This window comes from Heterostelium album (genome assembly GCF_000004825.1).
Source record: "Heterostelium album PN500 unplaced genomic scaffold PPL_scaffold10, whole genome shotgun sequence".
NCBI lineage: Eukaryota > Evosea > Eumycetozoa > Acytosteliales > Acytosteliaceae > Heterostelium > Heterostelium album.
Window position 1 is genome coordinate 525,321 of NW_008805072.1, and position 26,866 is coordinate 552,186.

At 33.1% G+C, this 26,866-nt stretch overlaps 14 protein-coding genes across 14 annotated transcripts; 6 read left to right on the top strand and 8 right to left on the bottom strand.

The window, feature by feature from the left end:
- Window position 1: 1 nt before the first annotated feature.
- Window positions 2-1,301, bottom strand: PPL_12237 (ArgK/MeaB family GTPase; the record flags this gene model as incomplete). Its single annotated transcript, XM_020582977.1, has 2 exons — window positions 2-205; window positions 288-1,301. 2 exons carry the CDS (start codon window positions 1,299-1,301, stop codon window positions 2-4), a joined length of 1,218 nt encoding a protein of 405 aa, XP_020429758.1.
- Window positions 1,302-1,815: 514 nt separating this feature from the next.
- pikB (phosphatidylinositol-4,5-diphosphate 3-kinase) lies at window positions 1,816-4,585 on the bottom strand (the record flags this gene model as incomplete). Its single annotated transcript, XM_020582978.1, has 4 exons — window positions 1,816-1,995; window positions 2,057-2,262; window positions 2,337-2,787; window positions 2,867-4,585. The coding sequence occupies 4 exons, from the start codon at window positions 4,583-4,585 to the stop codon at window positions 1,816-1,818; spliced, it is 2,556 nt and encodes an 851-aa protein (XP_020429759.1).
- Window positions 4,586-4,754: 169 nt separating this feature from the next.
- On the bottom strand, window positions 4,755-6,475 carry PPL_12239 (uncharacterized protein; the record flags this gene model as incomplete). Its single annotated transcript, XM_020582979.1, has 2 exons — window positions 4,755-5,059; window positions 5,485-6,475. 2 exons carry the CDS (start codon window positions 6,473-6,475, stop codon window positions 4,755-4,757), a joined length of 1,296 nt encoding a protein of 431 aa, XP_020429760.1.
- A 2,250-nt stretch (window positions 6,476-8,725) lies between these two features.
- Window positions 8,726-10,264, bottom strand: PPL_12240 (uncharacterized protein; the record flags this gene model as incomplete). The annotated part of the gene is made up of 6 exons (XM_020582980.1): window positions 8,726-8,841; window positions 9,027-9,076; window positions 9,100-9,137; window positions 9,744-9,802; window positions 9,865-10,036; window positions 10,094-10,264. The coding sequence occupies 6 exons, from the start codon at window positions 10,262-10,264 to the stop codon at window positions 8,726-8,728; spliced, it is 606 nt and encodes a 201-aa protein (XP_020429761.1).
- A 313-nt stretch (window positions 10,265-10,577) lies between these two features.
- On the bottom strand, window positions 10,578-11,030 carry PPL_12241 (histone H2B family protein; the record flags this gene model as incomplete). The annotated part of the gene is made up of 1 exon (XM_020582981.1): window positions 10,578-11,030. One exon carries the CDS (start codon window positions 11,028-11,030, stop codon window positions 10,578-10,580), a length of 453 nt encoding a protein of 150 aa, XP_020429762.1.
- A 658-nt stretch (window positions 11,031-11,688) lies between these two features.
- PPL_12242 (acyltransferase family protein) lies at window positions 11,689-12,635 on the bottom strand (the record flags this gene model as incomplete). The annotated part of the gene is made up of 2 exons (XM_020582982.1): window positions 11,689-12,164; window positions 12,545-12,635. 2 exons carry the CDS (start codon window positions 12,633-12,635, stop codon window positions 11,689-11,691), a joined length of 567 nt encoding a protein of 188 aa, XP_020429763.1.
- A 75-nt stretch (window positions 12,636-12,710) lies between these two features.
- Window positions 12,711-13,906, bottom strand: PPL_12243 (uncharacterized protein; the record flags this gene model as incomplete). Its single annotated transcript, XM_020582983.1, has 4 exons — window positions 12,711-12,781; window positions 12,876-13,454; window positions 13,677-13,823; window positions 13,867-13,906. The coding sequence occupies 4 exons, from the start codon at window positions 13,904-13,906 to the stop codon at window positions 12,711-12,713; spliced, it is 837 nt and encodes a 278-aa protein (XP_020429764.1).
- A 1,141-nt stretch (window positions 13,907-15,047) lies between these two features.
- PPL_12244 (uncharacterized protein) lies at window positions 15,048-15,702 on the top strand (the record flags this gene model as incomplete). Its single annotated transcript, XM_020582984.1, has 2 exons — window positions 15,048-15,054; window positions 15,473-15,702. The coding sequence occupies 2 exons, from the start codon at window positions 15,048-15,050 to the stop codon at window positions 15,700-15,702; spliced, it is 237 nt and encodes a 78-aa protein (XP_020429765.1).
- Window positions 15,703-15,861: 159 nt separating this feature from the next.
- Window positions 15,862-18,712, bottom strand: iksA (serine/threonine-protein kinase; the record flags this gene model as incomplete). Its single annotated transcript, XM_020582985.1, has 7 exons — window positions 15,862-16,054; window positions 16,124-16,788; window positions 16,858-16,989; window positions 17,094-17,427; window positions 17,526-17,646; window positions 17,712-18,574; window positions 18,660-18,712. 7 exons carry the CDS (start codon window positions 18,710-18,712, stop codon window positions 15,862-15,864), a joined length of 2,361 nt encoding a protein of 786 aa, XP_020429766.1.
- A 316-nt stretch (window positions 18,713-19,028) lies between these two features.
- On the top strand, window positions 19,029-20,231 carry PPL_12246 (uncharacterized protein; the record flags this gene model as incomplete). The annotated part of the gene is made up of 2 exons (XM_020582986.1): window positions 19,029-19,040; window positions 19,242-20,231. The coding sequence occupies 2 exons, from the start codon at window positions 19,029-19,031 to the stop codon at window positions 20,229-20,231; spliced, it is 1,002 nt and encodes a 333-aa protein (XP_020429767.1).
- Window positions 20,232-20,888: 657 nt separating this feature from the next.
- PPL_12247 (uncharacterized protein) lies at window positions 20,889-21,739 on the top strand (the record flags this gene model as incomplete). Its single annotated transcript, XM_020582987.1, has 3 exons — window positions 20,889-21,214; window positions 21,240-21,500; window positions 21,628-21,739. The coding sequence occupies 3 exons, from the start codon at window positions 20,889-20,891 to the stop codon at window positions 21,737-21,739; spliced, it is 699 nt and encodes a 232-aa protein (XP_020429768.1).
- A 438-nt stretch (window positions 21,740-22,177) lies between these two features.
- On the top strand, window positions 22,178-23,656 carry PPL_12248 (uncharacterized protein; the record flags this gene model as incomplete). Its single annotated transcript, XM_020582988.1, has 3 exons — window positions 22,178-22,664; window positions 22,837-23,555; window positions 23,600-23,656. 3 exons carry the CDS (start codon window positions 22,178-22,180, stop codon window positions 23,654-23,656), a joined length of 1,263 nt encoding a protein of 420 aa, XP_020429769.1.
- Window positions 23,657-23,733: 77 nt separating this feature from the next.
- PPL_12249 (uncharacterized protein) lies at window positions 23,734-24,060 on the top strand (the record flags this gene model as incomplete). Its single annotated transcript, XM_020582989.1, has 2 exons — window positions 23,734-23,984; window positions 24,051-24,060. The coding sequence occupies 2 exons, from the start codon at window positions 23,734-23,736 to the stop codon at window positions 24,058-24,060; spliced, it is 261 nt and encodes an 86-aa protein (XP_020429770.1).
- Window positions 24,061-24,534: 474 nt separating this feature from the next.
- PPL_12250 (uncharacterized protein) lies at window positions 24,535-26,772 on the top strand (the record flags this gene model as incomplete). Its single annotated transcript, XM_020582990.1, has 4 exons — window positions 24,535-25,024; window positions 25,105-25,766; window positions 25,812-26,358; window positions 26,741-26,772. 4 exons carry the CDS (start codon window positions 24,535-24,537, stop codon window positions 26,770-26,772), a joined length of 1,731 nt encoding a protein of 576 aa, XP_020429771.1.
- Between the last annotated feature and the right edge of the window lie 94 nt (window positions 26,773-26,866).

Here is a 26,866-nt window from a genome sequence, read left to right on the forward strand (position 1 = left end):
ATTAAGATTTGAGGAATTTTTCGATGATGGTACTCGATGCCAAACTTGGTGAAATATTACCATCTTTAACCTGTGCTTCTATCACTGGAATCAAATCTGCTACATTTTTGTTGTTGTGCAATCTGTTCATGAGTTCCTCTTCGATATATCTCCACATCCATGTTTGTTTCTGTTCCGATCTCTTATATCTTAATTCACCAGATTTCTTTTTAAAAAAAAAAAAGAGAGTAACTTGGTTAGAATGAACTAATTTTGTTATTTTGTTTTTATATATATTTGCAACTTACAGTCATTGTATCTTTAAACTCATTCATTGTCTTCCAAACTTGATCTATATTATCTTTGGTAAGTGATGAACATGACAATACTTTTGGTTTCCAAAACTCTGTCTTTGGTCTCTGCATCTTGAATGCGCTCATGTATTCGGCAACGGTGAAGCGAGCACGTGGCAATAGTTCACCGTCTGCTTTGTTGACCACTACTATATCAGAGAGTTCGACGATACCTTTCTTCAGACCCTGAAGCTCATCACCGTTGGCGGGTGGCACCAACAGCATAAAGATGTCTACCATCTCCTCGACGGCCACCTCTGACTGACCGACACCGACCGTCTCAACGATGATGATTTCATAACCAGCGGCTTCACAGAGTACAATGGTATCGGATGTGGATTTTGTGATACCACCTAGGGTACCACGAGTGGAAGACGGACGTACATATGCCTTTGGATCTTTCGAGAGCTCCACCATTCTTGTTTTGTCACCGAGAACACTACCACCGGTACGCACCGATGACGGATCGATAGCGAGCACCGCCACCTTCTTGTTGAGTGTATTCGTCAGATAGGTTCCGAATGCCTCGATGAATGTACTCTTACCGGCACCTGGAGGACCAGACACACCGATACGAAATGATTTCGGTTGATAGTCATGCTTCAACTCAAATTCACGAGATCGCTGTAGCAGAATCGATATGATCAGTCTGGCTTGTGCTTGGTGATCCTCTCTCGATGACTCAATAAGTGTAATCAATCTCGAGAGATATACACGTGATTCATTGGTGATGCCATCTAGCAATTGTTTATTCTTATCATCAAGCTTTTCATAGAGTGTCGATTGTGATAGATTTATCTTGGCTGCTATCGATTCATTTGTATTTGATGATGTAGAGAATGTGTTTATGGCTGAGCCTGAAGTAGAGAATGTTATTTGTCTAAAACTATTTTGATATATACTAGTGTTGTTGATAGAATTCAGTTTACTAAATAGTTGTCTACCAACATTATTGAATAATCTGTTCATTGTTGAATGTATACTGAAGAATGAAAAAAAGTGGATCAAAAAAACACTATTAATATTAAAAATTAAAAAAAATTTGTTGTTCAAATAAATTAGCTCCTATGATTTCATCGACCTAAAATACAAATTATTATAATATTAATTCACTTTATTCGAGATATTTAAAACATTCTACATTATAAATGAATAGATTATTATTTGAAATATAAAGTTAATTGTTATTTTTATCCAAGAGATAAGAGAATCCTATTGTTTTTGATTAGGTGAAAACGGTCAGGCTCTTGATTGACACAAGTAAATCTGACATTAAGAATTCGATGGTTCCATCCAACCCATTGAGAAAATGATGTATTACAACAAATAACTATATAAATTACAATAAAATAATCTTTTTTTTACTAAATATTTCAGAAAAAATGATTTACTAGATTTCTTTATGTCATCTTAAAAAAATGAATAATAATAATTGTTTCTAAATCCAACAAATAAATATTGGTTCAAATTTTTTATTATTGTTTTAATGTGCCCAATTGTGGAAAATATCGTTCAATAAAACAGTCTTTGTGTTAAGGGCTACATGAATATTATTGGTAAACTCTTTGGCTGCGACTGTGTCTGACGAGTCTGGGGCCAATGCATTTCTGAGATAGTCGATATCATCTTCATGTTGAAGCTCAGGAATACCAGTACTTAACATCTATAATAAAAAAAGTTAGTACAAATGAAGTAAATAATTTCAACCTTTGAATCAAACTTACAAGTTGGAAAAGGTTAATAAATAAATCGGTGTGCTTTCTCAATGTATTATAGGCAAGGCAACAAGTTTGTACAAAGAAATTAAAGTTATCACTATCCTTGCCACCTACAATCGCCATATACTGTGGTGTAAAAATAAATGGTGCTCTTTCTCTCTTGAATCCATATTTCTTTTTATAATTTCCAAGGAAATGACCAAAATCAATATCTAATGTTTTAAAAATAATAGAGTATTAATAAATGTGTGTGAGTTGATTTTGAACTAGTGAATATGTTACTTACGGAATAAATGACCAGCTCTTGTCATCATAATATTATCGGCATGTCTATCTCCAATACCAAGAACGTAGGTGGCAACTACATAACCGGCACACGATAGAATGAATGTCTCGACGGCTTTGTTGTATTCAGCTTCGGTTGGATTGCATTCTCTGAGCCAATTGACCAGTGTCTTTTCCTCGAGAATAGCACCAGTTCCACCAGCATCCTTGTTGATATTGGCAATGGTATTAGCATTCAAAACGACTTCGAGCATACCTACACCGTCTCCAGTGGCAACACACTTGTATGGCTGCAGTCTAAGATCCAGTCCTGCACTCTTCCATATCTTATCCATAATTCTAATGACTTGCAATGTCAAGATATCCTGTCTAAGATCATCACCAACCTTGAAAATAACAGTCAATGGTTTTGCATATGGTTCAGCATTTTCAAAGACTAACCAAAGTGGTAACTAATTAAGATAAAAGGTGTTATTAATAAATGTTGTTTAACTACTTATACTTATTATTATTATTATTACTAATACATACTTTCTTACTATCCATATATCTACATTTTTCAACAATTAAACCTTTTGCTTCCCATCTTGGATCGAGTGGAAGTTGGAATCTGTCTGGTAGTTTCAACTTGGATAATCCATCAGTGAGTGCCTTCTTTTTGTCTGCGCTGGAATGTGCTGCTTTGACACTGTTGGCAACGATGAGAAGTTGATTGATGACACTGTCTTGTTTGGTGAGTTCTTGACGATACGATCCACAACTACGAAGATAACCTTCCAATAGCAAACCATAACGCTCTTCAATCTCTGGAGTATCCAACTCGGCCTTTAAGAACCAAAAGAATGGATGACCGATTCTCGAACGATTGGAAAGTGCACGCTGTAGCAGAATGCCTGTGAGATCCGATCGGTGGTATGGCTCGTACTTGAGTACCTGAACGAGCTGCAACAAATAGTCAGAGAACTCGGCGTCGGTAAACTTGTTCAGTGCTCTAATGGCATACGATCGAACATTGCTATCTGAAAACTTGGCATCGAGTAACTCGAGCGCTTGAACTGGTTTGAGTGATGCCCATTCATTCAACAATCGATAGGCTTCAAGTGTTTGGTCGACTTCCACCCAATTGACAGACATCAAGAACTTGGACAGTGACTTTGGAACCGAGGTATAGATGTGTCTCGATTGATAGATCAGCTTTTTATCTTCAGGTGTCAGTGTTACAAGTGGATCGGATTGCATTAAGCTATTCAATTTACGGGCATCGGCAACGTCCATCTTTCTCGAGGGTGAGTTTATCGACGGTTGACCGTCGGTGTAGTGTGGCACGAAAATGACGGGTTTAACAAATGTCTCGAATTCCACCAAGAGGACAGTAGGTGTTTTCGCTGAGAGATTGTCGATGCATGTTCCAATGGGATTGGCTCTACCGTCGTCCCACAGACGAAAAGCGACTGGTCCAGTACGAAGACATCCTTTGTGGTCGATCAACTGACAGTTGGCCCAACCGAGTGGAATCGATTTGGAGCCATCGGAAATATCGGGAACACCTTCGGTGGAAACATAAAAAGTGAAACAAGCACGAGTTGCGCGTGGCAGCGAACGAATGGAAATGTTAAAGGGAATCCAAACGTCACGCTCCCAATCGGGGAAGTTGAAAGTGTCAAAGTTGGTCAGGGGGACATTCGGTGTGAACACTGGATTCGAGATCAATTGGCCACCGTGATACAATTCCACCATAATGAATCCATGTGGTTGTCTATCGACAAACTTTGCTTTTGCATCTTCATTCCTCTGAATATTGATATTACGAATGCCAACCACCTTCACTCTAAACAGACGATTCACCTTGGTAATCGGTAGACGTCTACCGCCCATTGCCGACGCCAACTGATGTTGAATACCCAGCGTCGATACAGATGGCAGCAGTTGAAGAGTGGATGATGTTGGCGATAGAGTCGGTGGAGATGGCGGTGTATTAGTGTTGTTTGGTGTGAGTTGTTCGTCTTGTTGTTGCTGTTGCTGCTGCTCATCTTCATCGTCACTGTCAAAGTCCGTTGTATCCAGTAGTTTATCGATGAACGAAACATTGTTCTCTGCCTGCTGTTTCAAGATTGCATTGTCTGTGAATGTCAGCTCTATAATCTGTTGTTTACTTATACACTGTCGGATGTAATCGTAGTCGAGCAAAACAAAGTCGCCATCTTTTCCCGAGGGTTTGTATCCATGACTCGATACCGTTCGTTCACCCATTTGCGAGACCGAGAGTATGTACTCACGGAATCCAGTGACCTTCAGTACGAAATCAAGATGTGTGCGATCTTTTGTGTGCACTTTGTCGACCATCGAATACTTTTTGAAGACTTGGAGCAATGTTTCGGTGACCGATTGATTCGGCTCGCAATCGATCTTCTTGCTGATCTTAACGGTTCCCGGGATGATCATTACGACGATCGTTATCTTTGGTGGCACGATCAGAGGCATCGGCTCGGACAACACATAGATATACTGTGTCAAGTCGTTGGAGGGTGGCGGCGACACCAATCGGTAGTGTGCCATCTCGCGTCGGAAGTTGGCGACCTCCTTGTTGCTGGCGTCGAGGAATCGAGTGTGATTCTTTCCTATCAGGTTGAATATCTCCAGTTCCGTCTCGATGTGTGACTTGATATCGACCACCTCTGAATCTGTGAGTTTGCGTTCCTCTTGGTTCTTGAGCGTCAGCTGCAGCTTTGGAAAGAGTCGCGTGATGTTACAGGCTTGCATGACAAGCTGACGACGTAGTGGCAGCGATTCATTGGTGAATGTAGCGTTGATAGAGAGCACCTTCAACTCGAATTGATCGATCAACGGGATAAACTCGGGTCCGACCTCCTCGAGTAGTTTCGTCTTGATCTCAGTGGGTGTCAGATCGATTGAGAATCGCTGTACCAGTTTCTTGCCTGGAATCTCGTCGAAACAGACTTTGATCATCTCTTCCTTGCCGGCGGAAGACAGTGTAGACTTCCATATGTCCTGAGTGGTCTGTTGATTCTGCTTGACAACAACGGGTTTCGATGCCAACAGTGGTGATCCTCCTGATATTGCCATCGATGATCTCGAAGGCATCGTTGGTGAACTATTTCTAGGTGATTCACTGAATATAAATGATTTACCTTTATTACCATTGTTATGATTATGATTGACATTCAATGTTGAATTTGCTGCTGCTGCAGTTGTTGTAGTTGTTGAAGATGATGATTTAAGACGATCGGGTGTCATTGGAGGTGGTGTTGATCTATCGCTGGTTAGTGTCGGTGAGATGATGGTGATGGGTGTGGCAGAAGATGATTCGATCGGTGAAGAGATGGAAGTGATCTCCGGTGTGATATTGGCAGAGATAGAATAAGGTGAGGTATTCAGAGATTGATTAACGATTTGATCCAACAGATCCATTGTATCGATTGACGATGTTTCAACACCATTTTGCTGTTGCTGTTGTTGTTGTTGTTGTACAGATTTCTTTATAGATGTTATAGTTGAAGGTCTTCTAATATTATCATAATGTATATTTAAACTACTACTACCATTACTACTACTACTACTACTATTACTATTATTATTACTATTACTATTATTATTTACATTTAAAGATAAACTTGATTTTGAAGTTGTTGAAATATATGTTTGATTTGTAATATTATCTAACAATTCAAATGTCGAACAAAATGGTGTATTACTATTATTATTATTATTATTATGATTACTACTACTATTATTGATATCTAATGAATTTAAAGAAGATGTTAAAGATTTTGTATTTGTAGTAGAGGTTGTTGTTGGTGGTGTTGAAGATGATAACTTTAGTTTGTCGTTTATAGTTTGTTGTTGATTATCAAGCTCGGCAGCACTTGCACCACTGTTTATGGTTGTGGAGGTGTTGATATTTGCACTACTATTTGTGTTGCTGCTACTGATGATGCCAGGTGTCAGTGGTGGACTTGGCACACGTAACAATAGATTCGACAAACCATTTCTAGTCTCTTGATGCTGCTTCTGATGTGCTTGATGTTGCGCTTCAAAATTGATCTCCTGTGACAGTGAGAGTGGCGATATCACTTGTGTTGGTGATGTAGGTTTACTTGAATTTGGTGGTGAATCTGACATGTTGTTGTTTTTTGTTTTTCAATTTGCAAATCAATCTTTAACCAAACTAAGCTTGAAAAACCTAAAACTATTATTATTATTAATATTAGAAGTTGAAAGTTGGCAGTTGGAAGTTGGAAGTTGGAAAGGTAAAAAAAAGGAGATATTATATTCTCTTTATGTGAAGGTAAGGGAAGAAGAAGGATGGATGGAAATGAAGTGGAGAATCGTAGCTATTGATATTTTACAATGATCACTGTACTTCTGGGGTTATTGTTTGTTATTGTTGTTGATTGCCAAAAATAAATAAATAGATCGATCAAATTGACTGACTAATACACTATCGTTTTAAATTGATAATATATTTTAAAAAAAGAATAAATAATATTTAAAGCATGTTAGTTGTTTTGTTAATTTTGTTTTATAATATTACAATTTTCTATGTATTGTTTGTTGGTATTGTTATTGTTGATGATCATTTAATAATAAACTATTATCATTATTATAATTTCTATTTCCTGTTATTATTATTTTGATTAATATTATTATTCCTATTACTATTATTATTAATTGATGATGATGATGATGATTCTTTGGTATTAATTTATTAATAAATTAATGTATTTAAATTAATTTAAATACATTATAATGTGATAGATATCGATTATTATATGGTACAAATAAATTATGGTTAAAAGATATCAAGGTTAGCAATCACTTGATATCCCAATATTGATTGATTAAAATACATATAGAAATCATAAGTTGTTGGGTGTTACTCATAAAAACAACAAAAATGCTGACTTTTGTTTTGTTTTGTTCTGTTATGACTTGTATTTCCCAGTGATGATAATGATATAACTAAATAGTTGGTTAGGTGTTTTATTTGTTTTGATATTCTTATTCCAATTCTTATTCTTTATAATAGATCTTTTGATCCCAATTCATCACATCTTATATTAAAAAATAAGATTATTTTATTTGGTTTTGTTTGATTATGTGTGAATGTGTGTTTTAGTTGGTGAGTGAGTGGGGTAATAAATATTTTGATTGGTGAGTGATACTTTAAAAATCGTATCTCTATCTATGTTTATATCTTTTATCCATCTAACTATTAATCTATTTTTTTTATTTAATTTATTAATTAAACAAAAAAACAATCATTCTATACAACTATTGATATTTTTAATAATATTTTTGTGTAATACACGATAAATTTGATGAATATTGTTATTTTTTATGATTTCTTTTTGATTTTAAATGCTACTAACAGATATAAAAGGGAAAAGTGTAATAGAATTGATTTATCAAATCAAATATATCTATTATGTGTTGTGTGGTGTATTTGCTTGGTCAAACAAATAAAATGTACTGTGATATAGTTTTTTCTAATCTGGTCAAACATTTCATTCGATTTACCTATACTATCGAACCTGTCTTTACCTATCTATCTGTCTATATTCTATCTTGTCAATATCAAAATAATATTCATCATAATTTTATATAAAATACAATGTTTTAGTTCTACACTAATACTACTGCTACTACTGCACTACTACTGTTATTTGGTTGTGAAATGGATGATGATGGTGGATGAAGATGATGATGTTTGCTTATTTCTAATCCTTTTTGTTTGTTGTTTTTATTTTATTTTTTGATAAAAACAAATATTTTAAAATACTAATTATAATATTTATATTATATATTATTGGGTTGGATCAAATTGGATTGGACTGTTATCAAAAATAGTAGAATCATGAATGTTGTTTGTTTTGTTTTGTTTCATTAACTCTTTATTATTATTGTTGATGATAAAATATAGAATAAGCAAAGTATGTGGTTTGAACTTTAGTGGAGAATGTGATGATGATGATAGTTTTGATATGAAATTAACAGTGAGAGTATAGTGCTCGCTCGTGGTACCAAGTAGAGTTGATGAGATATCATTTGTTAATAATGTGGAGGTGGTAATGTAATTTTAGTGTGTGTGAGTGTGTGAGTGATCAATAAAACAACACACAATCAATTACCACTACCACTAAACTTTCGTGGTAGATGAGTGAGTGATGATGATGCTCTTCTAGTTGAATCAATAATTTATAAATATTTGATTTTTAGTGACAGTGTTTGAATGTTTATTAATGTTGATGATGCTGTTGTTATTAATGAAATGATTGGTCAATCAATGGCTAATTTATGAACTTAACAAAACAAAATAAATAAAATAAATTGAAAAGAAAACTATGTTTAATTGAAGACCAATACTTTTGTTTATCGTTTCATTAATAAATCCAATGTTGTTGTTGCTTGTGATGCTGTCACAAATCGAATTTTAATGAAATATCGATCGCTCCACTGTAGAATAGCTATATTTGGAAATGTCAATGCTAATATTAAAAATAATGATAACAATAATCTTATAATGATAAATCTGTTGTGTCAGCTACTTTTTTATTTCCAAAGGCGCCAATAATCTTGTCACTGTACACAATAATGTCTGTTCTTTAAATTGTGTGTGAAAATATAAAAAATATTATCTAACAAATTGATTTTATATATTTTTCACAACTACAATCATGAAGTGAAAGTGGTTGTAACTGTAATTTCTCCATTGCTGTTGCTCTAAATCAAAGATTGATTCTTACATTGATTGAATTACTATCTGTCGTTGATTGTGTCCTGTCTACTACTAAATCTAATAAATGCACACAATGTATTTTAAATCGATCTTATAAATCAAAATTGTTTGTCTGATTGTCTATTTCTTCTGTTTTGTTCTTTGATTTATTTTTAAACAATAAAAATTTACAAATACACGATTTTTTTTTGTTGTTTTTTGATTGCTTTTTTTGCTACTTTTTCGAAAAAAAAAAATTAAACCAGTAAAAAGATTTTTAAATTGGAAAAAATTTTCAAAAAAACAATCATTAGATCTTTCGAGTTTAGTAAACTGATTTTATTTAATCTACACCAAAAAATTAAACAACAATTGTGTGTTTTAAAGAAGGTTTTTTTTTTTTTTGGTTTTTCAAGATATTAATGTGTGTTGTGCACTTCAAAGATAATTATAATGATGATGATGGTGCATGTCATACATGACTGGTATCTTTAAAATACTGATTTTTATGTATTTTTTCTTATTCTAATGCAATTGCTTCTATTTCTACCAAACCCTGTTTTTTTGTTTAATTAATATTAAAATAAAAAAATAAATCATTTTAATTTTATTTGATTGATAAATAAAGACAATGGAAAAGAATAATTAGTTTAATGATTTTTGTTTACTTACATTCTTTGGTAAATCACGAACTGCAAAAGTTGATCTTGCAGGAGGGTCAACACTGAAATCTAATTATTTGTACAATTATTATTATTTATAATTTTGGTTGAATAATTATCCAATTACTTACATTTTGAGTATACTTGATTTACTTTTGCAAAATCATTGATATCTTTTAGTAGGATTGTAGTTTTTACAACTTTGGACATTGATGAACCAGCAGCATCGAGTATCTTTGACATATTTTGTAGTGCAACTTGTGTTTGTATCTCTACATCTGTTTCTGATGTGAATTGCATAGTCTGAATGAATTAACTGTTAAAACATTGAAACACTTCACCTATTATAACAATAGTTACCTTTGGATCTAATCCGAGACATCCACTAACAAATATCTGACCATTTGCCTTTATCGCTTGACTGTACGGACCAATTGCAGCTGGCGCTTCATTTGTTGTTATAACGATCTTTTTATTACCACCTGATAAAGTTGAATAGTATCTATTTAAACCAATAAATCTTTTAAACATATTTAAATATATAATAACATAACAACAAAAATAAGAACAAATATGAATGTTTAGTTAGGTTGTTTATAAAAAACAAAAAAGGTAATTTTATTTAAAAAGATTTTAATTTTTTTTAAAAATGGAATAAAATCACAAACACATTTGTGCTATTGATAAACAAGAACTTGTTAGTAATATTTGGTCAAGAGTTTAAATAAAAGAAGATTGTTAAGATAAAGTTTAATCTTTGAAGTAGGATGGTGTTAATAAACACCTTTTGATAAAACAACCAGAGAATTGTAAAGTAGTATTGAAACCATTACAGAGAGGGAATTTAGTTCTTTGGAGCTTCAGAGTTTGGATTGTACTTGTGTACGGCAGTCATACCTTGGACGATGGCATGCTTGGCGAGCTCACCAGTCAAAGTGATACGAACAGCGACTTGGATATCTCTGGAGTGGAGAGTGGATCTCTTCTTCTTACGGGCCAAGATACCGGCTTCAGTTGCGATTCGCTCAAAGATATCGTGGACAAAGGAGTTCATGACATTCATGGCCTTGGATGAGATGGTGATCTTCTTGTGAGCATCACCTGATGGAGGGTTGGTTGGAACGATTTGCTTCAAGAGCTTGTGGATGTAGATAGAGAAGGAGGTGTAGTCGGCCTTCTTCTTCTTCTTTTTCTTCTCACCTTCGGCGGCTGGAGTCTTGGCAGCCTTTGGTACCTTTGGAGCTTTCTCTCCAGCTGGAGTTGGGGCGGCGGCAGCGGTTTTCTTTGGTGGGGCCATTTTGATTGATTTGGTTGGTAGTTGATTTAAATTTAAAAAAAAAACTAAAGAAAGAGATTTGTTGTTGTTGATTGAAAAAACTGGTGTTGTTTTAGATTGTAATAATTAAATTTACTGTTGTGAACACTGAAACAATTATTAGTTGTTGAAATGCTTTTTAATTATTGATGTTTGTAGTGAAATGAAAATAAACTGCGATTTCAGTGACCATTTTATAACAAAAAAAAAATTGAAAAAAAAATTGAAAATCCAACAAAAAAATTAATTCACCACCAATTTTTCTCATATTAATTTTGGCGGGACACTGTTTTTTCAATCCAAAAATCCGTGCTGATTATTTTTCATTTGTTTTTTGAGATTTTACAGTTAAAAAATTTGAAAATTGGAGGGTTGATAGTTTGAATATTTTTTAACAGCTAATTTTTGATTCAAAAATACCGTTTTACCTCCATTTTTTTAAAATCTCACAAACATATATTTGTTAAATTCAAATTTTTAATTGATTATTTATTTTTTCCTGACTATTTTTTTTAGAAAAAATCTATAATTAGATTAAATGATCATTTATTTATTTAAAAGAGTTAATATTAACAAAAATTTTATATACATATTTAGATTCATTTTAATAAAATAGTTAATTATTAAAATCAACAACTTATTATACATTAGTTTCTATTTTTTGTTGTTCTAAAGTTTGTTGTTGTTGTTGTTCTGATGATCGTTGTTTTTCTGACTCTGTTGTTTTGTTGTTGTTGTTGTTTTTGTTTTCGAATAATAATCGTTCAAGGTTCATAAAAGGTTTCTCTACGGTGAGATGAATGATAAATGAAAATGCGATTGTGAATGCAATGTTCGCAGTACAGAGATATGCAAACTCGCTGTATGAGTAGTGCGGAAAATGAGTTCTGGTGAGTTCGTATAATCCGATAACGATTGGATTGAGTAGGTAGATACCATAGGTAAGTTTAGAGATGTATCGGAAGATCTCCAATCGAAGGAACGATGCCATGTAACCGCCATAGCCATAGAACGTTGCCACCAAGAACAATGCCAAGCCGGCGGTGTACACCGAGTGTGAGAATGCATTGAAGAGCGAGTGTGCAGGTTGCGACCAGACTATACCGTGTTCGCGGTCTTTGTAGTAGTCGTACGGTATGTAGCTGAGGAACATCGTGATTCCAAGCGCCAGAGCATAGGCGAGCAAGCGGAATGAACGCTTCTCATACAGACGCTTGGTTGCTTGGTGCGAGTAGATGAACGCAACACCGAGGCCGACAGCATACGGTCCGACTCTTGTCCATGGTTTCTGATAGATGTCGCTTTCAAAGTTGGCCGAGATATTGTTGACAAAGAAATTGACGGTGATATCATATTTTTGAGAGAAATAAATGTTCGTAATGAAGCAGATTGCCAGCAATACGCCAACCATCGAATAGCCATAGAGTTTTCGAGCGCGGAATGCCAAGATGACTAGTGGCGCCACCAAGAAGAATTGCATATCGTTGGCAAGATACCAGCCCCACAGGAAGAATTCTTTGCCCATTGTAACAGGATACAGATTGTTGATGTAGAGTAGGTTGGTCCAGAAGTAATGTCCATTGGCATTTATGTAGGTTTCACTCAGCTTGTACCAGAGCGGACCGCTTCCGAGGAGTGGTAGCAGTTGCCAGTAAACAAAGATTAAAAAGTAGTAGATTGGCGATATTCTGAGTAATCGATGAACCAAAACCATGAGCCAGAACAATGGTGATCTGGAGTTCTTTGGATTTGCGTTCAGTCGATTCAGTAGGGTATGGGCAACGAGGAATCCACTCATCATGAAGAATACGTCCACTGCAAACTCACCGGCCACAATAGCTTGGAATGAGAATTTCTTTGTTTCCCTCTTGAAAATATAGGAGGAATTATCTACGCCGCTGTATAGCATCGAGCTGAAAGTGTGAGCAATAACAATCCAGATGGCGCCAATCGAACGAATACCATCGAGAGCACCAAACTTTCTGTACTCTGATACGTTCATAAATGACCGGTAGTTTCTCACCAATGAGAATGATAGGAATATCTTTGCACAATAACTATTATCCTTTGGTTGTTGTTGTAATGGTGGTTTAGATTCTTTAGATGTAGATTCGCCCAATGCTCTGTATTTTTCATTTCTATAGAGTTCCAGTGCAGTTCCAACCAACACCATGATTGCAATGAGTACACAGACACAAAGCACTATTATAGGACCGGCTGTCCACTTTTCATTGTTTCTGGATGATCCGTAGGCATAGCAATGTGTAGTTGTTCTGACACCTGGTGGTGCTATTACGGATGCAGTCAACATGAATGTATTCAATGCCGATTGAATATCCTGAGTGGTATTGCAACTTCTCGGGAGACACAATCCAAGTGCGTATGGAAGTGTAGTATTGATTCCATCTAGTGAAAAAGAAATACTAGTTTCATAAACACAATAGTGCGATACGTTGGTAGGCAGCATTAAACACTCATCGATATTACCCAGTTCATTTGGTGCACGTCCCATATTTATCCACACTTTATTAATATTTTATTAAAGTAAAAGCAATAAAAGAAATAATAATTAATATTTTTCCACTTAATAAATAAGTTTTAATAATTAATTAATTAAATAATATTTACTTTGAACAGAATCCATATAGCTACTATAGCTAAATTGTGATAGTTGGATAATATCATCTTTACATTGTTGACTTAAAGATTCTTCGGAAGATGAAGTAGTAGTTTCTCCATAGACCAAAAACGATTCTTTTAGAGTGATACAATAAACTATAATAAAAATAAATAGTAACTTATTAAAACTTAATTTTACCATTTGATGAATAGTTAAACTCAGAATCTGATGTATCCATTTGTCTTTAAATATCAGTAATTTAACCACCATCACATGATCGAGATTATTATATATGATGTTTCTGTTCAGTTTATGATGTTTGTTGTAACAATGATTGTCACATAGCACCCCAACCAACCCTTTAAGAATAAAAATTATAAATAAAAAACAAAGAAAAAAAAAACAATATATATATCTTGATCATTGTTAATACAAATAAAATAACGGTTGATAATTAAATGTACTATGAGATTGTGATAATGGGGAGGGTGAATAAATCTAAATATTTCCCTAAATATATATTTATGTCGCTTACAATAATATAACCATATATGGTTTAATTGGAACAACGAACATCATTGATAGTTCGCAATCATAAATCTTGTTGATTCGTTCTTAAATATTTAAATATTTGTGATCAGTAATATATAGGTGGATATATTGTTATTATTATTATTATTAGTTTTTTTTTTTTGGAATGTTCCAAAGTAGTGTGATAGATAAACCATGGTCAAAGAATAAATAAAAAAAAATGGTGGTATTCATTATATTGTTACACAATGAAGAATTTGAATAAATCTAAATAATTATTTTGCTTCTTTATTTTCTATTTTTTGTTTAAATGTGTGTTGTTGTTGATTTTCTGATGCTGTAAATAGAATGCAAAGTACTCTGTATGAGTAATGAAGAAATTGAGTTGTTGAGAATGCAGAGTATCCAATTCCTAAGCTGAGCCATCACTAACTCTGGAAAAAAGTCGATTGAATGACGAATTTCAATCACCTATCAATTAAGCGCTAATGATTTAAACACACTGTATATTATAATTTATAGGTTTTTGAAAGTCGTAATTATATGGACTACTCCCGGAGTTCGTGATGGGCCAGCTTAGGAATTAGATACTCCTAAAAAAATAACTATTAAAGTGGAAGAGGAGGAAATGTAATTCTATTGTTGATTGAAATTGTCATCAATTATTATATTATTAATAAATGATCGATCTGTTACTGAATTAAACAAACAGTGATCAAAAAATTATGCAACGACTTGTAGAAAAAAAAAAAAATGAAAAAAAAAAAAAAAAAAATAGTCGATTAAAAGAGCATTTAGTTAATTTATTGAACACTTATTATATTTATATTATTTATATCTAAACAACAATGAATTGTATGTTTCAATATCAAAACTAATAGGATAGTAGAACCTAGTATATCTCATACAGTCAGAGTAGTGGTAAAAATAAAAGCAGGAAAGGAAATGACAACTAAAAAAAAATTCGTTGAAAAGGATCAGAGATAGAGATAGATATATGATATAGACAGGACAGGATAGAAAAAACGAAATATATCTCTTGACTTTCACATACATATGTGAAATCATAATAACTATCACAATTGTAAAGTCAGTGATATTAAGATGGATTTCGACAAGTTAATTAATGGTTGAATTATAGTACCTCTGCTAATTTTATTGTATTCATTACATTTACCACTATGATGATTATGGATTGGACGATGATAATAATAATGTGATCATGATTAAAAACAATTTCAAACTAACTTAATTTTACTTTTTAATGTTATAGACGAAGATCATTTAGACGAAGATACACCATATGCTGGTGATGAGATGCAAGCAGGATCACCATTAGAGTTCATAAAGTCACAATTCGCACAAAGAGAATCAAGACAACACATTTTATCAATCTTTAGAAATATCATTGGTTTCGCTTTAGTAACATCATTGTTTGCAAAGAATGGTGATAAAGTTTCAACTGTTGCCGATTTGATCAAATTGTTCTTTGGTGAAGATTAAATTCATTACTAAACTAAAGAATAAACTCAATAAAACAACAATAATATATAATATATAAATAAAACCTTTTTTAATTAAAAATCAAAAAAGATAATTGATGAGCGTATAATAATTGATTTATTTATTTATATTTACATTTATTTTATTAATCTTTTTTTTTTAATTAAATATTGATATTAAACTAACAGCATAGATTATAACTGAATATATTATGTTTGTTGTTGATGATGATTCGGTGTTGGTGTTTTCATTATTTTTGTTTATCACTTGACAACCTCTGTCCAAAAAACAACTTGCAATTACAAACAATAGGAATCTAAATGTATATAGTATTCCTAATTCTATTTTACGTCTATATATATATATAAGTTAATTTAATTAGTTATTTGTTAAATTATGTTTTTATAAATAGGTAACTTACTTTTTAGGGATAATCAAAACGATTGATGATAGTAATATCATAGGATAGAAAAGACTTTCTTTTGGTATTCCAATTGGTAAACATTGATCTATACAAATCCATACTTGGAACAGTAGTATCAAGAGATGAGTCATGTAGTGAAGTGACATCTTGTCAGAGAGCGCTGGCTTGTGTGAGTGATTGTTTGGTGGTGGCGACGATGGAAGTTGGAGTTGTCGAGGTGAATGATTTGCAATGGCATTGGAGAGAGAAAGTGCAGTCTGCTGTGCGGTGTCATTAATAAGCGTAGTAACATTCTTTTTCATTAGAACCAGTGATGTGTTTGATGAAGACGATGATTCATTCATTGTTGTCGATGTGGTTGTTGTTGTTGATGATGATGAAGTCGATTTGTTTGGTAGTGTCGGTGAAGAAGTCGGTGTCGATATATCCTCAATCGTATTGGTTTGTAATGGATGATGATGATGATGATGATGACGAAACGGTGGAACTATACTCGTTGACAAATGTGAAGTTGTAGTCGATATGGTCGTAGTTGTATTGTTTAAAAGATCTTCGTCGGTGTCATAGGAGTCGAGTTGTTCAACCAGAATCTCTTTAGATTTCTTTAGATTTCTCTTTCTAATAGTAGCTTTTCTAATAGATGGTGATTCTTTTATAATATTCTAAATGATTAAACAAAAATATTATATATAAGAACCAACTACTTTTCAATCTATATAAATGTTACTTACAATTGGATTTATAGACATATGTTTAGTTTTCATTTGTACAAAAGGTGTCAATAGTATCTGATTGATAGATGGTCTATCATGTGGATTTCTTCTTAACAATGCTAATATTGTTTCTTTAAGTTCTTTAGATCTCTGTATATATATATATATAATCATAATAGTTTGTTAGTTAGTTGGTTAGTTTGTTTGTTTGTTTTAGTTTTGTTTTAATTTTGATTTTGTTATGTTTTACTTACAGGTGGATTTGAAGGTATATGAAATTTCGAGTCACAGAATGAACCGATTTCATTCACTAATAGATCAACATCTCTCTCTGGATCGTCGTCGATGAATGGATTACCACTGTGTTTATAGGGTAGCTTACCATAAGCCATTTCATAAAGCAATATACCAAGTGACCAGATATCACACTTGTCAGTGCCAGTCGATAAGAATTCACCGGTTGCACTCTTTTCAAACAATTCAGGTGCAACATACTCTACTGTACCAGTATTACCTGTTCTCTTTAATCTTTCCTTGAAACCAGACACAGTATCACACGTTCCGAAATCACTAATCATTAAATGTGTACTAAAAAAAAACAAAAATAATAGATTAATATTAACTTTGTTTTTACTATATATTATTGTTATGTTATCACCTAAATAAAAGTAATACTATATACATACACTAGATTATCACAAACAGGATCATAATATTGATGTAGCAAAATGTTCTGTGGTTTCAAATCGCGATGTATAATCTCTGAATGATGTAGATATCCAATACCATGACAAAGATCAATGAAGACTAAATATTTATGTTAGTATATGTAGTTTGTTTAACTTAATCGAACATCTGTTCTATTAACTTACAACTCCATATTTCATTCTCTGGTATGATCTGCTTCTCTGACATGTAATCTTGAAGATTACCACTGTTGGCATACTCCATTAGAATGAATAGACATGGTACTTTTGGTCCAAAGTTAGCAGGTTGATCGTATTCCAACCATGAGTGCTTGTAGTTGATGATGTTTTTGTGCTTCTGTAGAGTCTCCAATGCTTTGACCTCTTGCAGCACCCGGTATAACCACGGTAGATTCTCACCGACCGGCACCTTCTTGACGGCAAACTCACCGAGATCCACTGTATTGATGAGATGTCGACAGTGGTAGACAGCACCAAAACCACCGGCACCAATCTTTTTCGTTTCCTTAAAGAATTTCCTGTAGTAGCCAGAGTTGAGAAACTCTGCGGAGAACGGATCGTTGCTCTTGGATGGAATGGACGACGGTATATCCGACGACGATGACTCGAGCAACAAGAAGTAATCTCTTGACATGTAGCTGTCACCCGTTGTACTACCGATTCCACCGACACCAACACTACCAACGCCACCCATTGTCACACCGCCGCCACCACCACCACCGCCACTTCCAACACCTGCAGATGGCAGTGCAGAATGATTACCAATGGAATTGTTGTGGTCGAATGGTCTATGACAGTATGGACATGCACCAACATGTTGTGTCACCGATGTACTAATATTGCTATTACTTGTACTCGCTATACTGTTATTGTTGTTAATATTGTTATTGTTATTGCTTGTTAGTGAAAGCAGCTGCTGATGTTGTTGCCTTGGACTGTCGGTAGGTGATGATTTCGGTAGGTCTCTCACAACAATACTTCTATTATGAGAATCCCACAATACGATCTTGTTTAGATCTTCATCATGTCTATAGATTTTTAAAGATTTGTTAAAAAATAATATAATAAATAAATAATGTCATGAATATTATTATTATTAATTTGAATACATACAATATTACTTGTAGATTATCATGATAGATAGTTAACTGTTGATTATTACTCATTATATCATTGCATTTAATATAATTATTATGCTAAAATATTGAACTATTTAATTAAAATCATTTTTTTTTTAATTTTACCTCTTTTTATTAAAATTAATTTTTTTAAATTAAAATCAAAAAACTTTAATTTCAATGAATATATTGAAGATTTGCACTGACCATTATAGTCTTTAAAAAATTTTTCATCATCTTTTTTTATAATAATAAAAACTTGGAGTGAAGAAAAATTCTATGGTACCATAGAATTCTCATATGACAATAAAATCTAAACTGATTCACAATGCAAAACAAAATATATTTAAAGAAATCGCAAAAAATGACAAAATATGTAATGAAATAAGGTGGAAGTAAAAAAGATAGACAATGAATGGCCTGTGTTTTACTTTTTTGATGGTTTCTGTGACAATGAATTCAAGGAATGGGTAGAAATTCACAAACAAGATCTCGGCAACCTCACAAGTAGTGATATACAGACCATCAAAGATCTCACCAATTTTATTCCGTAAGTTTAGTTCAATCCAAAAATTAGAGTAGATTACTAATCAATCTAAATATTAGAATTGAACTCAAATATATATTAGACGAACAAAAGAAACAACAGAATCAACAATCACAATCACAATCACAATCACAATCACAATCTCAAGTACAAGAACTAACACAAGGCTCCACTTTCAATAATGTTCTCACATCGTATAAGTCGTGGCGAAAATCACTGATCACTCAACAAGACAATTACTTTTCTAAAGAGTTCCTTACAACCGACATTCTTCACAAAGATTATAGAAGAGCAATTGTATTTATTCAACACAATGTACCTGTAACAAACGAATCAATATTTCTCAACCAACAACTATTGTACAAAAGTCAGGAAGACCTCATATTGCCTCTTTTCCCATTGGCCAGAGATATTCTAATTATGCGTTATATGACACCCACCCATCTCGTTGTACAAGAGTTTTATCAATCTGTCTTTTCCAAGAAGATCTCATTGACCAAAGATGCTGTTGGAAGAATCCTAGAGAAATATCTTTTTGATACATTGTTGGAACACAACCTCTTACAAGTACAGCCCTCACTGGTGACAGGAACAGATGACAGAAAAGGTGTTACCTGCTATGAATTTACCCTTTGTTCACAAGTCGTCTTTGCATGGGACATAGTCCAATATATCGTGGCTCAAAATGATTTATCACAAATCGATTGGTCTAAGCCCTCACTTATCATTCCTCGTGCGTCTAACTACAAGGTGGCTGATTGGTTCTTCTGGAATCCTTCCTCAAAGACTCTGTCTGCTTTCCAGGTTACTATTGGTTCAAAACCCGCTAGCAAATGGGCTGAATCCGGTCTCAGAACCCAATTCCAAAACTCTTGTCACTTTACTAAAGATATTTTTGTTTGGATTGTGAAGAATGATTTTGACTATAATCAGAAACACTTTATTAATCAATACTTTATTACCATTCCAGAATTAGCAAATAACAGAATGTTTGATTTACTTAAACAATTTACTGTATAAATTAATGGTTCTTATTTAATAAATAAATTCTTATAGATTTTTATTTGTACATCTCTTCTTGACCTAAAATATTGTTTTCAGAGCATTATTTCTACATCACCATCATTCTAGTTAATATCTACCAAGTGAAACCGACTATAGTACAGGCTTTATGATTTATCTAGATTGAAGGTATGGTTATTAAAGTCGGGCATCTACTATTCAATGTAGGGGACTCATTTAGTGTTAACGTCTAAGATATTTAGAGTTCTATTCTGAACAGAAACTTAGGAGATTCTTACTGCTAACTCAATTCCATAACTTGTTTTGTAAAACAATTATCACAAATGCACAAATCTACAGCCATTTATCATAAAGTAGTACTAATTGATAGTATTACATTTTTTCTTTTCTTAAAATTAAGAAATTTTTTTATTAAAAAAGAAATAAATAATTTAAATTGATAAAAACTATCTAAAAATAAAATCTATTTTAATGTCACTCAAGAATTTTTTTATCACAGAAATTTCATATATATCTCTAGTGTTGATCAAAATTTCAACTTAATCATTTAAGTTCATTGGTTTTGTAACCACAATCACAAAATATTTGATTTTATTTTTATTTTTATTATTGTTTTTGCAGTAAAAGCAAGTTTAACTTTTCCTGATTGAAAAAATGGAGAGTAAATATGTTTTGTCGGCTAGTTCTAGTTCGAAAAAAAGTGATGGAGGATCGAGAAGTGGCACTAGTGGTGGTGGTACCGCGGGCGGTGGAGGAGCAGGTAAAGGTCCAGCTAAAATCAATGTTTCCGATATGGATACTCTGCTAAATACCGTGCCAAGAGTCTCTTCAGGTTCAGTGCCTACCTCTTTCAAGAAACCAACTGCACCAAAACCTAAATCCTCCTCGGGAGGATCACATCACGTGCCAACGCAATCCGATGAGAGTGCCATGAGAATGGTGTTTGGATCGGCACGTGTCCCTGACGCCATGGAAGTGCGGTGAGACCATCCAAAGAGGAGAGAGCTTCCAAGAGATTGGAGGAGATCAAGTTGACTTTCCAGCCATTCGTGCAAGTGAGTGTGTAGATCTTTTGTTCTTGTTGGATTGCACTGGATCGATGGAGCCGTATATCAATCAGGTCAAAGAAGACATTGTTAAACTTCATGAAATATTGAAGAGTAAACATGTCAATCTCGATATGATGTTTGGATTCATCAGATACACTGATTTCGATATGGGTGCTAATAGAACATCGGTTTTTAAGTTCACAAGATCAACAAGTGAGTTTGTTGGATTTGTTGCCAACAACCAACCTGGGTAAACCTGGAATGATCAAATTCTTTGAAACTCACAAATGCAACATTCATTGTCAGAGTCTCGGACTCCCCAAGCCTGATATCATGCCGTTTAGATCTTCATCCTCATCCTCATCATCCTCTTCATCGAAAGGAACAACAACAACCACAACCACTACAACACCATATAAATCTTACTCTTTAAGCGCATCGTCATATGCAAGATAGGCCAAATACCATTCACCAACTATATTTAGATCTAACTAAGAACTAAATTTGATCAATTTATCGATCTAAAAACGTTCCACAATAAAAAATTATGTTTGTCAAAAAGCAAATGAATTTTCTTTTTTTAGAAAAAATCTGTTAAAAATAGAATTCATTTTGATTGAATTGGGTTATCTTTGGAATATGGTTTTAAAATGACCTTTAGGATTTAGATATTTTTGTTTCGCTCCCAAAAAAAAAACCTATTTTTAACTCATTTTTTTTTTTGATGTCATTTTATTTTTGCAAAAATTTGTTCATTTTTGGGAGGAGGCATAAAATGAAATTACACAAGAATAAATTTGGAAAAGGTTTAGACATTTTGATCATTATATTATTTTCATTTATACTTCAACTTATAATAATATATATTATTTACGATTTCAATCTTTATTTAAAATGCTTCCAAGAACCAAAGGTTTTCAAGTTTGTAATTTGAATTCACTTACGAATTCATTCTCACCAGGTCCACAATCAAGCGATGAGAATATCCCAGAGCAATCAGATGAGAGTGCACTTAGAATGGCCTTTGGTGGTGAATCTTCAACATCATCCCTAACTTCATCTCTAACAAAAAAACAACTCATAGAAAAGAAGATGGAAGAAATTAACATGACATTCAAAGCAATTCGTGCAAGTCAGCGTATAGATTTGCTTTTTCTTTTGGATTGTACCGGATCTATGGGCGAATATATCAATCAAGTAAAGAATGACTTGGTTGAACTGCGAGAAGAGTTGAAAGTCAACTACAAGAGTCTAGACATGATGTTTGGTTTCATTCGATACACCGATTTCGATGTGAAGAAACCTTACTCTATATTAGATTTCACCAACAAAACACTAGAATTTGTGAATTTTGTTTCTTCTATCAAAGACGAAGGCGGAGGTATGTTGATCGATCTTTAAACATAAAAGATTTTTAATTTGGATTTATCTAACTTTACTGTAAATTTAATATTACCTATCAGAGGATGGTCCAGAGGATGTATTCGGTGGGATGAACCTCATAAAGCAGTTGAGTTGGAGAAGGAATAGTACCAGAATTGTCATTCATTTAGCTGATGCACCATGTCACGGAGAGGAATATCATGATATCCCAGACAACTATCCAGATGGAGATCTGAATGGTATTACACTTGATTCGTTGATGAAAGATATCATTTCTCTCGATATCAATTATTTCTTTGGTCACATTGTAAAGTCTGCCACAAGCAAAATGATTGATATCTTCAACAAACGATTGGCATTACTATCTAAAAATATGAGAACAATCAATACATTCGATTCCAAAGATATATCAACACTCAGCACTCACTTGTTGAAATCAGTTGAATCATCAATTTCATCATCAAGATCCACTTTAACAAGTCAACTTGTTGATAAGGAACCGAGAATACCCAAAGAATACATCATTGTTAAAGAAGTTCCATATTTTCCAACACTTCCACTAATCCAAATGGAAATAATTCATTTGAAGATTCCAAACTCTTTAGATGCTTGCCTGGGTGAAAATTATAAGTATAGTCCATTTACAGAAGGTATCGAGATCAAAATGGCACCACAACCATTTTCTCAAGGAGGAAATCGTTTGGCATACCATGCTGTCGATAAAGATGGCAATCGTAAGGTGGTAAAACAATCAAAATTCAAAGGTGAGACGCACAATTCAATGAAACGATATTTTGAAGAAATAGAATGTCAAACTGTTGCTGCTAAATTTGCATTTGATTTCAATCACCTCAGAGGTAAACAAGATATCAATTTTACATTTGCCAAAGTATTGATTGATAACAATAGCAAACCACCTCATTTTTTATTCAGTCGAGAAGCTCATTGAAGGTGATTATCAAAAGTTCAACAGTAATCATGGATGGTTAAGAAAAGATGAAGATGGAATGAACGAAATCATTCAGACATTTTCTCATTGGTCTTACCAGGTATCCAAAGGTAAAGCAATGGTTGTCGATATCCAAGGTGTCAAAATTGATAAAGGTTACTTGTTGACTGATCCAGCAATCCATTGTACATATGTAAGAAGATTCGGTGCAACCAACTTGGGTAAACCTGGAATGATCAAATTCTTTGATACTCATGAATGCAATAAGCATTGTCGTGAACTTAAACTTGTGAAACCTTCGTTCGATATTCCAACAAAAACTACTTCTCATTCAACCACTAAATCACCAAACACAATATCCCCTATTAAGTAATAACTTGATATGTATAAATTTATATAGAATAGCATAATATGTAAATAAATTTTTTTTTATAGTTTAATTTAAAATCATTTATTCCTTTCTTTTGTATAAAAAAAATAAACCAAAAAAATGTTTAAAGGATGACTTCTTGACCTTAGTTGATCATTTGAGGTTTGATATTTTTAGAATTACAATAGTGGTGATTTTCAGAAATAATAAATAAATTATTTTCAAGCCAACAGAGAACAATCATTTTGATATTTGATTTTCTGAACTCATCATAATTATTAAAAAAAAAAAAAGATGTGATTTGGGGAGATTTCGATTTGGCAAGATTAAACTTTTATTTCCGCCACTAAAATTTTTTTTTTTTGTTTTTTTTTACTAAAATTTCATAAATCTACATTTTTTTTAAAATTAATCCGCAGGCGAAAGTGAGAGCAAGTTTTGTTTTGTTGTGGCTCTTTGAGTTACTTGGACATTGCATTTAATTTATTATTTTAGTTTTATATTAATATTTTTATTTCTTTTTATATGCATTTATTTTTTTAGTAAAATATGATTTCGAGAACCAACAGTTTTAAAGTTACAGAAGTAGATTCTCTTACCAATTCATTCTCATCGTTGTTGTCATACAGGTCACGTGGACAAAGTAGGGAGTTTATTCCGGAGCAATCGGATGAAAGTGCTGCAAGAGTCATCCATGGAAGCGAAACATCAACATCATCTCTAACAGAAAAAGAACTGGTGGAAAAGAAGATGGAAGAAATTAAGATGACATTCAAAGCAATTCGTGCAAGTGAACGTGTAGATTTACTTTTTCTTTTGGATTGTACTGTATCCATGGGTGAATATATCGACAAAGTAAAGGATGACTTGGTTGAACTGCGAGAAGAGTTGAAAGACAACTATAAGAAACTAGATATGTTGTTCGGTTTCATTGGATACACTGATTTCGATAAGGCGGATCGATACTATAAATTGGATTTCACCAACAAAACTTTAGAATTTGTGAAATTTGTAGCTTCGATCAAAGAAGAAGGAGGAGGTATTTAATGATTAATATGTTGATAGATGTTTAATTTGGAAATATCTAATTTTACTACTAAATTAATAATACCTAATCAGATGACTTTCCAGAGGATATGTTCGGCGGAATGAACCTCATAAAGCAGTTGAGTTGGAGGAATAATAGTACCAGAATTGTTATTCATTTGGCTGACGCACCATGTCATGGATATGATTACCACGATAAACCAGACAACTATCCAGATGGAGATCCGAATGGCATCACTTTGGATACGTTGATGAATGATATCATTTCTCTCGATATCAATTATTTCTTTGGTCACATTGTAAAGCCTACCACAAGCAAGATGATTGATATCTTCAATCAACGATTGGTAACACTATCAGAAAACATGAAATCAATCAATACATTCGATTCCAAAGATATATCAACACTCAGCACTCACTTGTTGAAATCAGTTGAATCATCAATTTCATCATCAAGATCCACTTTGACAAGTCAACTTATTGGAAAGGAACCAAGAATACCTAAAGTGTACACAATTATTAAAGAAGTTCCAGATTTCTCAAGACTTCCACTTATTCCAATGTCAAGAATCCAATTCAAAATCCCTAACTCTTTAGATGCATGTGTGAGTGAAAACTATGAAGCTAGTTCATTTAGAGAAGATATCGAGATCAAAATGGCACCATATCCATTCTCACAAGGAGGAAATCGTTTGGCATACCATGCTGTCGATAAAGATGGCAATCGTAAGGTGGTAAAACAGTCAAAGTTCAGAGGAGTGAGTTATAATTTAATGAAGAGATATTTGGAAGAAATGGAATGTCAAACTGTTGCTGCTAAATTTGCATTTGATTTCAATCAAGCCATAGGCAGACAATACATCAATTTTACATTTACCAAAGTATTGATGGATAAGAATAGCGAACCACCTCAGTTTTATTCAGTCGAAAAGTTCATTGAAGGTGATTATCAAAAGTTCAACAGTAATCATGGTTGGTTTAAGGAAGACAATGGAATGCATGAAATCATTCAGACATTTTCTCATTGGACATACCAGGTATCCAAAGGTAAAGCAATGGTTGTCGATATCCAAGGTGTCAAAATTGATAAAGGTTATTTGTTGACTGACCCAGCCCTCCATTGTATAACCAATATCAGAAGATTCGGTGCAACCAACTTGGGTAAACCTGGAATTATCAAATTCTTTGATACTCATAAATGCAATAAGCATTGTCGTGAACTTAAACTTATGAAACCTTCATTCGATACTCCAACAAAAACTACTTTCTCATCTCCTCACAATCTCCATCTTCCCCTTTATCACCAAACACAATATCACCTATTAAGTATTGATTATTTAATTATCAAAATAAATAAGAAGACTTTTACATACAGTTTTAATGAGCACATTTAATTTAATTATATTTCACCTCTACTGTTTTTATAAATAAAATATTGATCAACATTTTTCATAATGATAGTGTGTAGTTGTTCTTTTTTAACATTTTTGTTATATAGTATCGTTGGGTTGCTTTTTTTTTTTTTTGATTAACAAACATAAAAACAGTAAATATCAAAAATTTATCTCATTCACCCTTCAAACCCAACTATATATCCCCTTTTTGAATACTGAAAAACTTGATAATAAAAATAATGAATATTCAGCTGAATATGTATAAACTCTTTTCAAACATTAAAAGGTTAAATATAGAATTTTTAATCTTTGAGATATGAACATTGTTGCAAAAACGTTTGGTTGATTATTTTTATGTGGTTTTTAGAATGCGATGATCTTGATCAAAAAGATTTGTTGACACTGGGTGTGAGTTAACTTCTTTTAACATTAAATTTTAT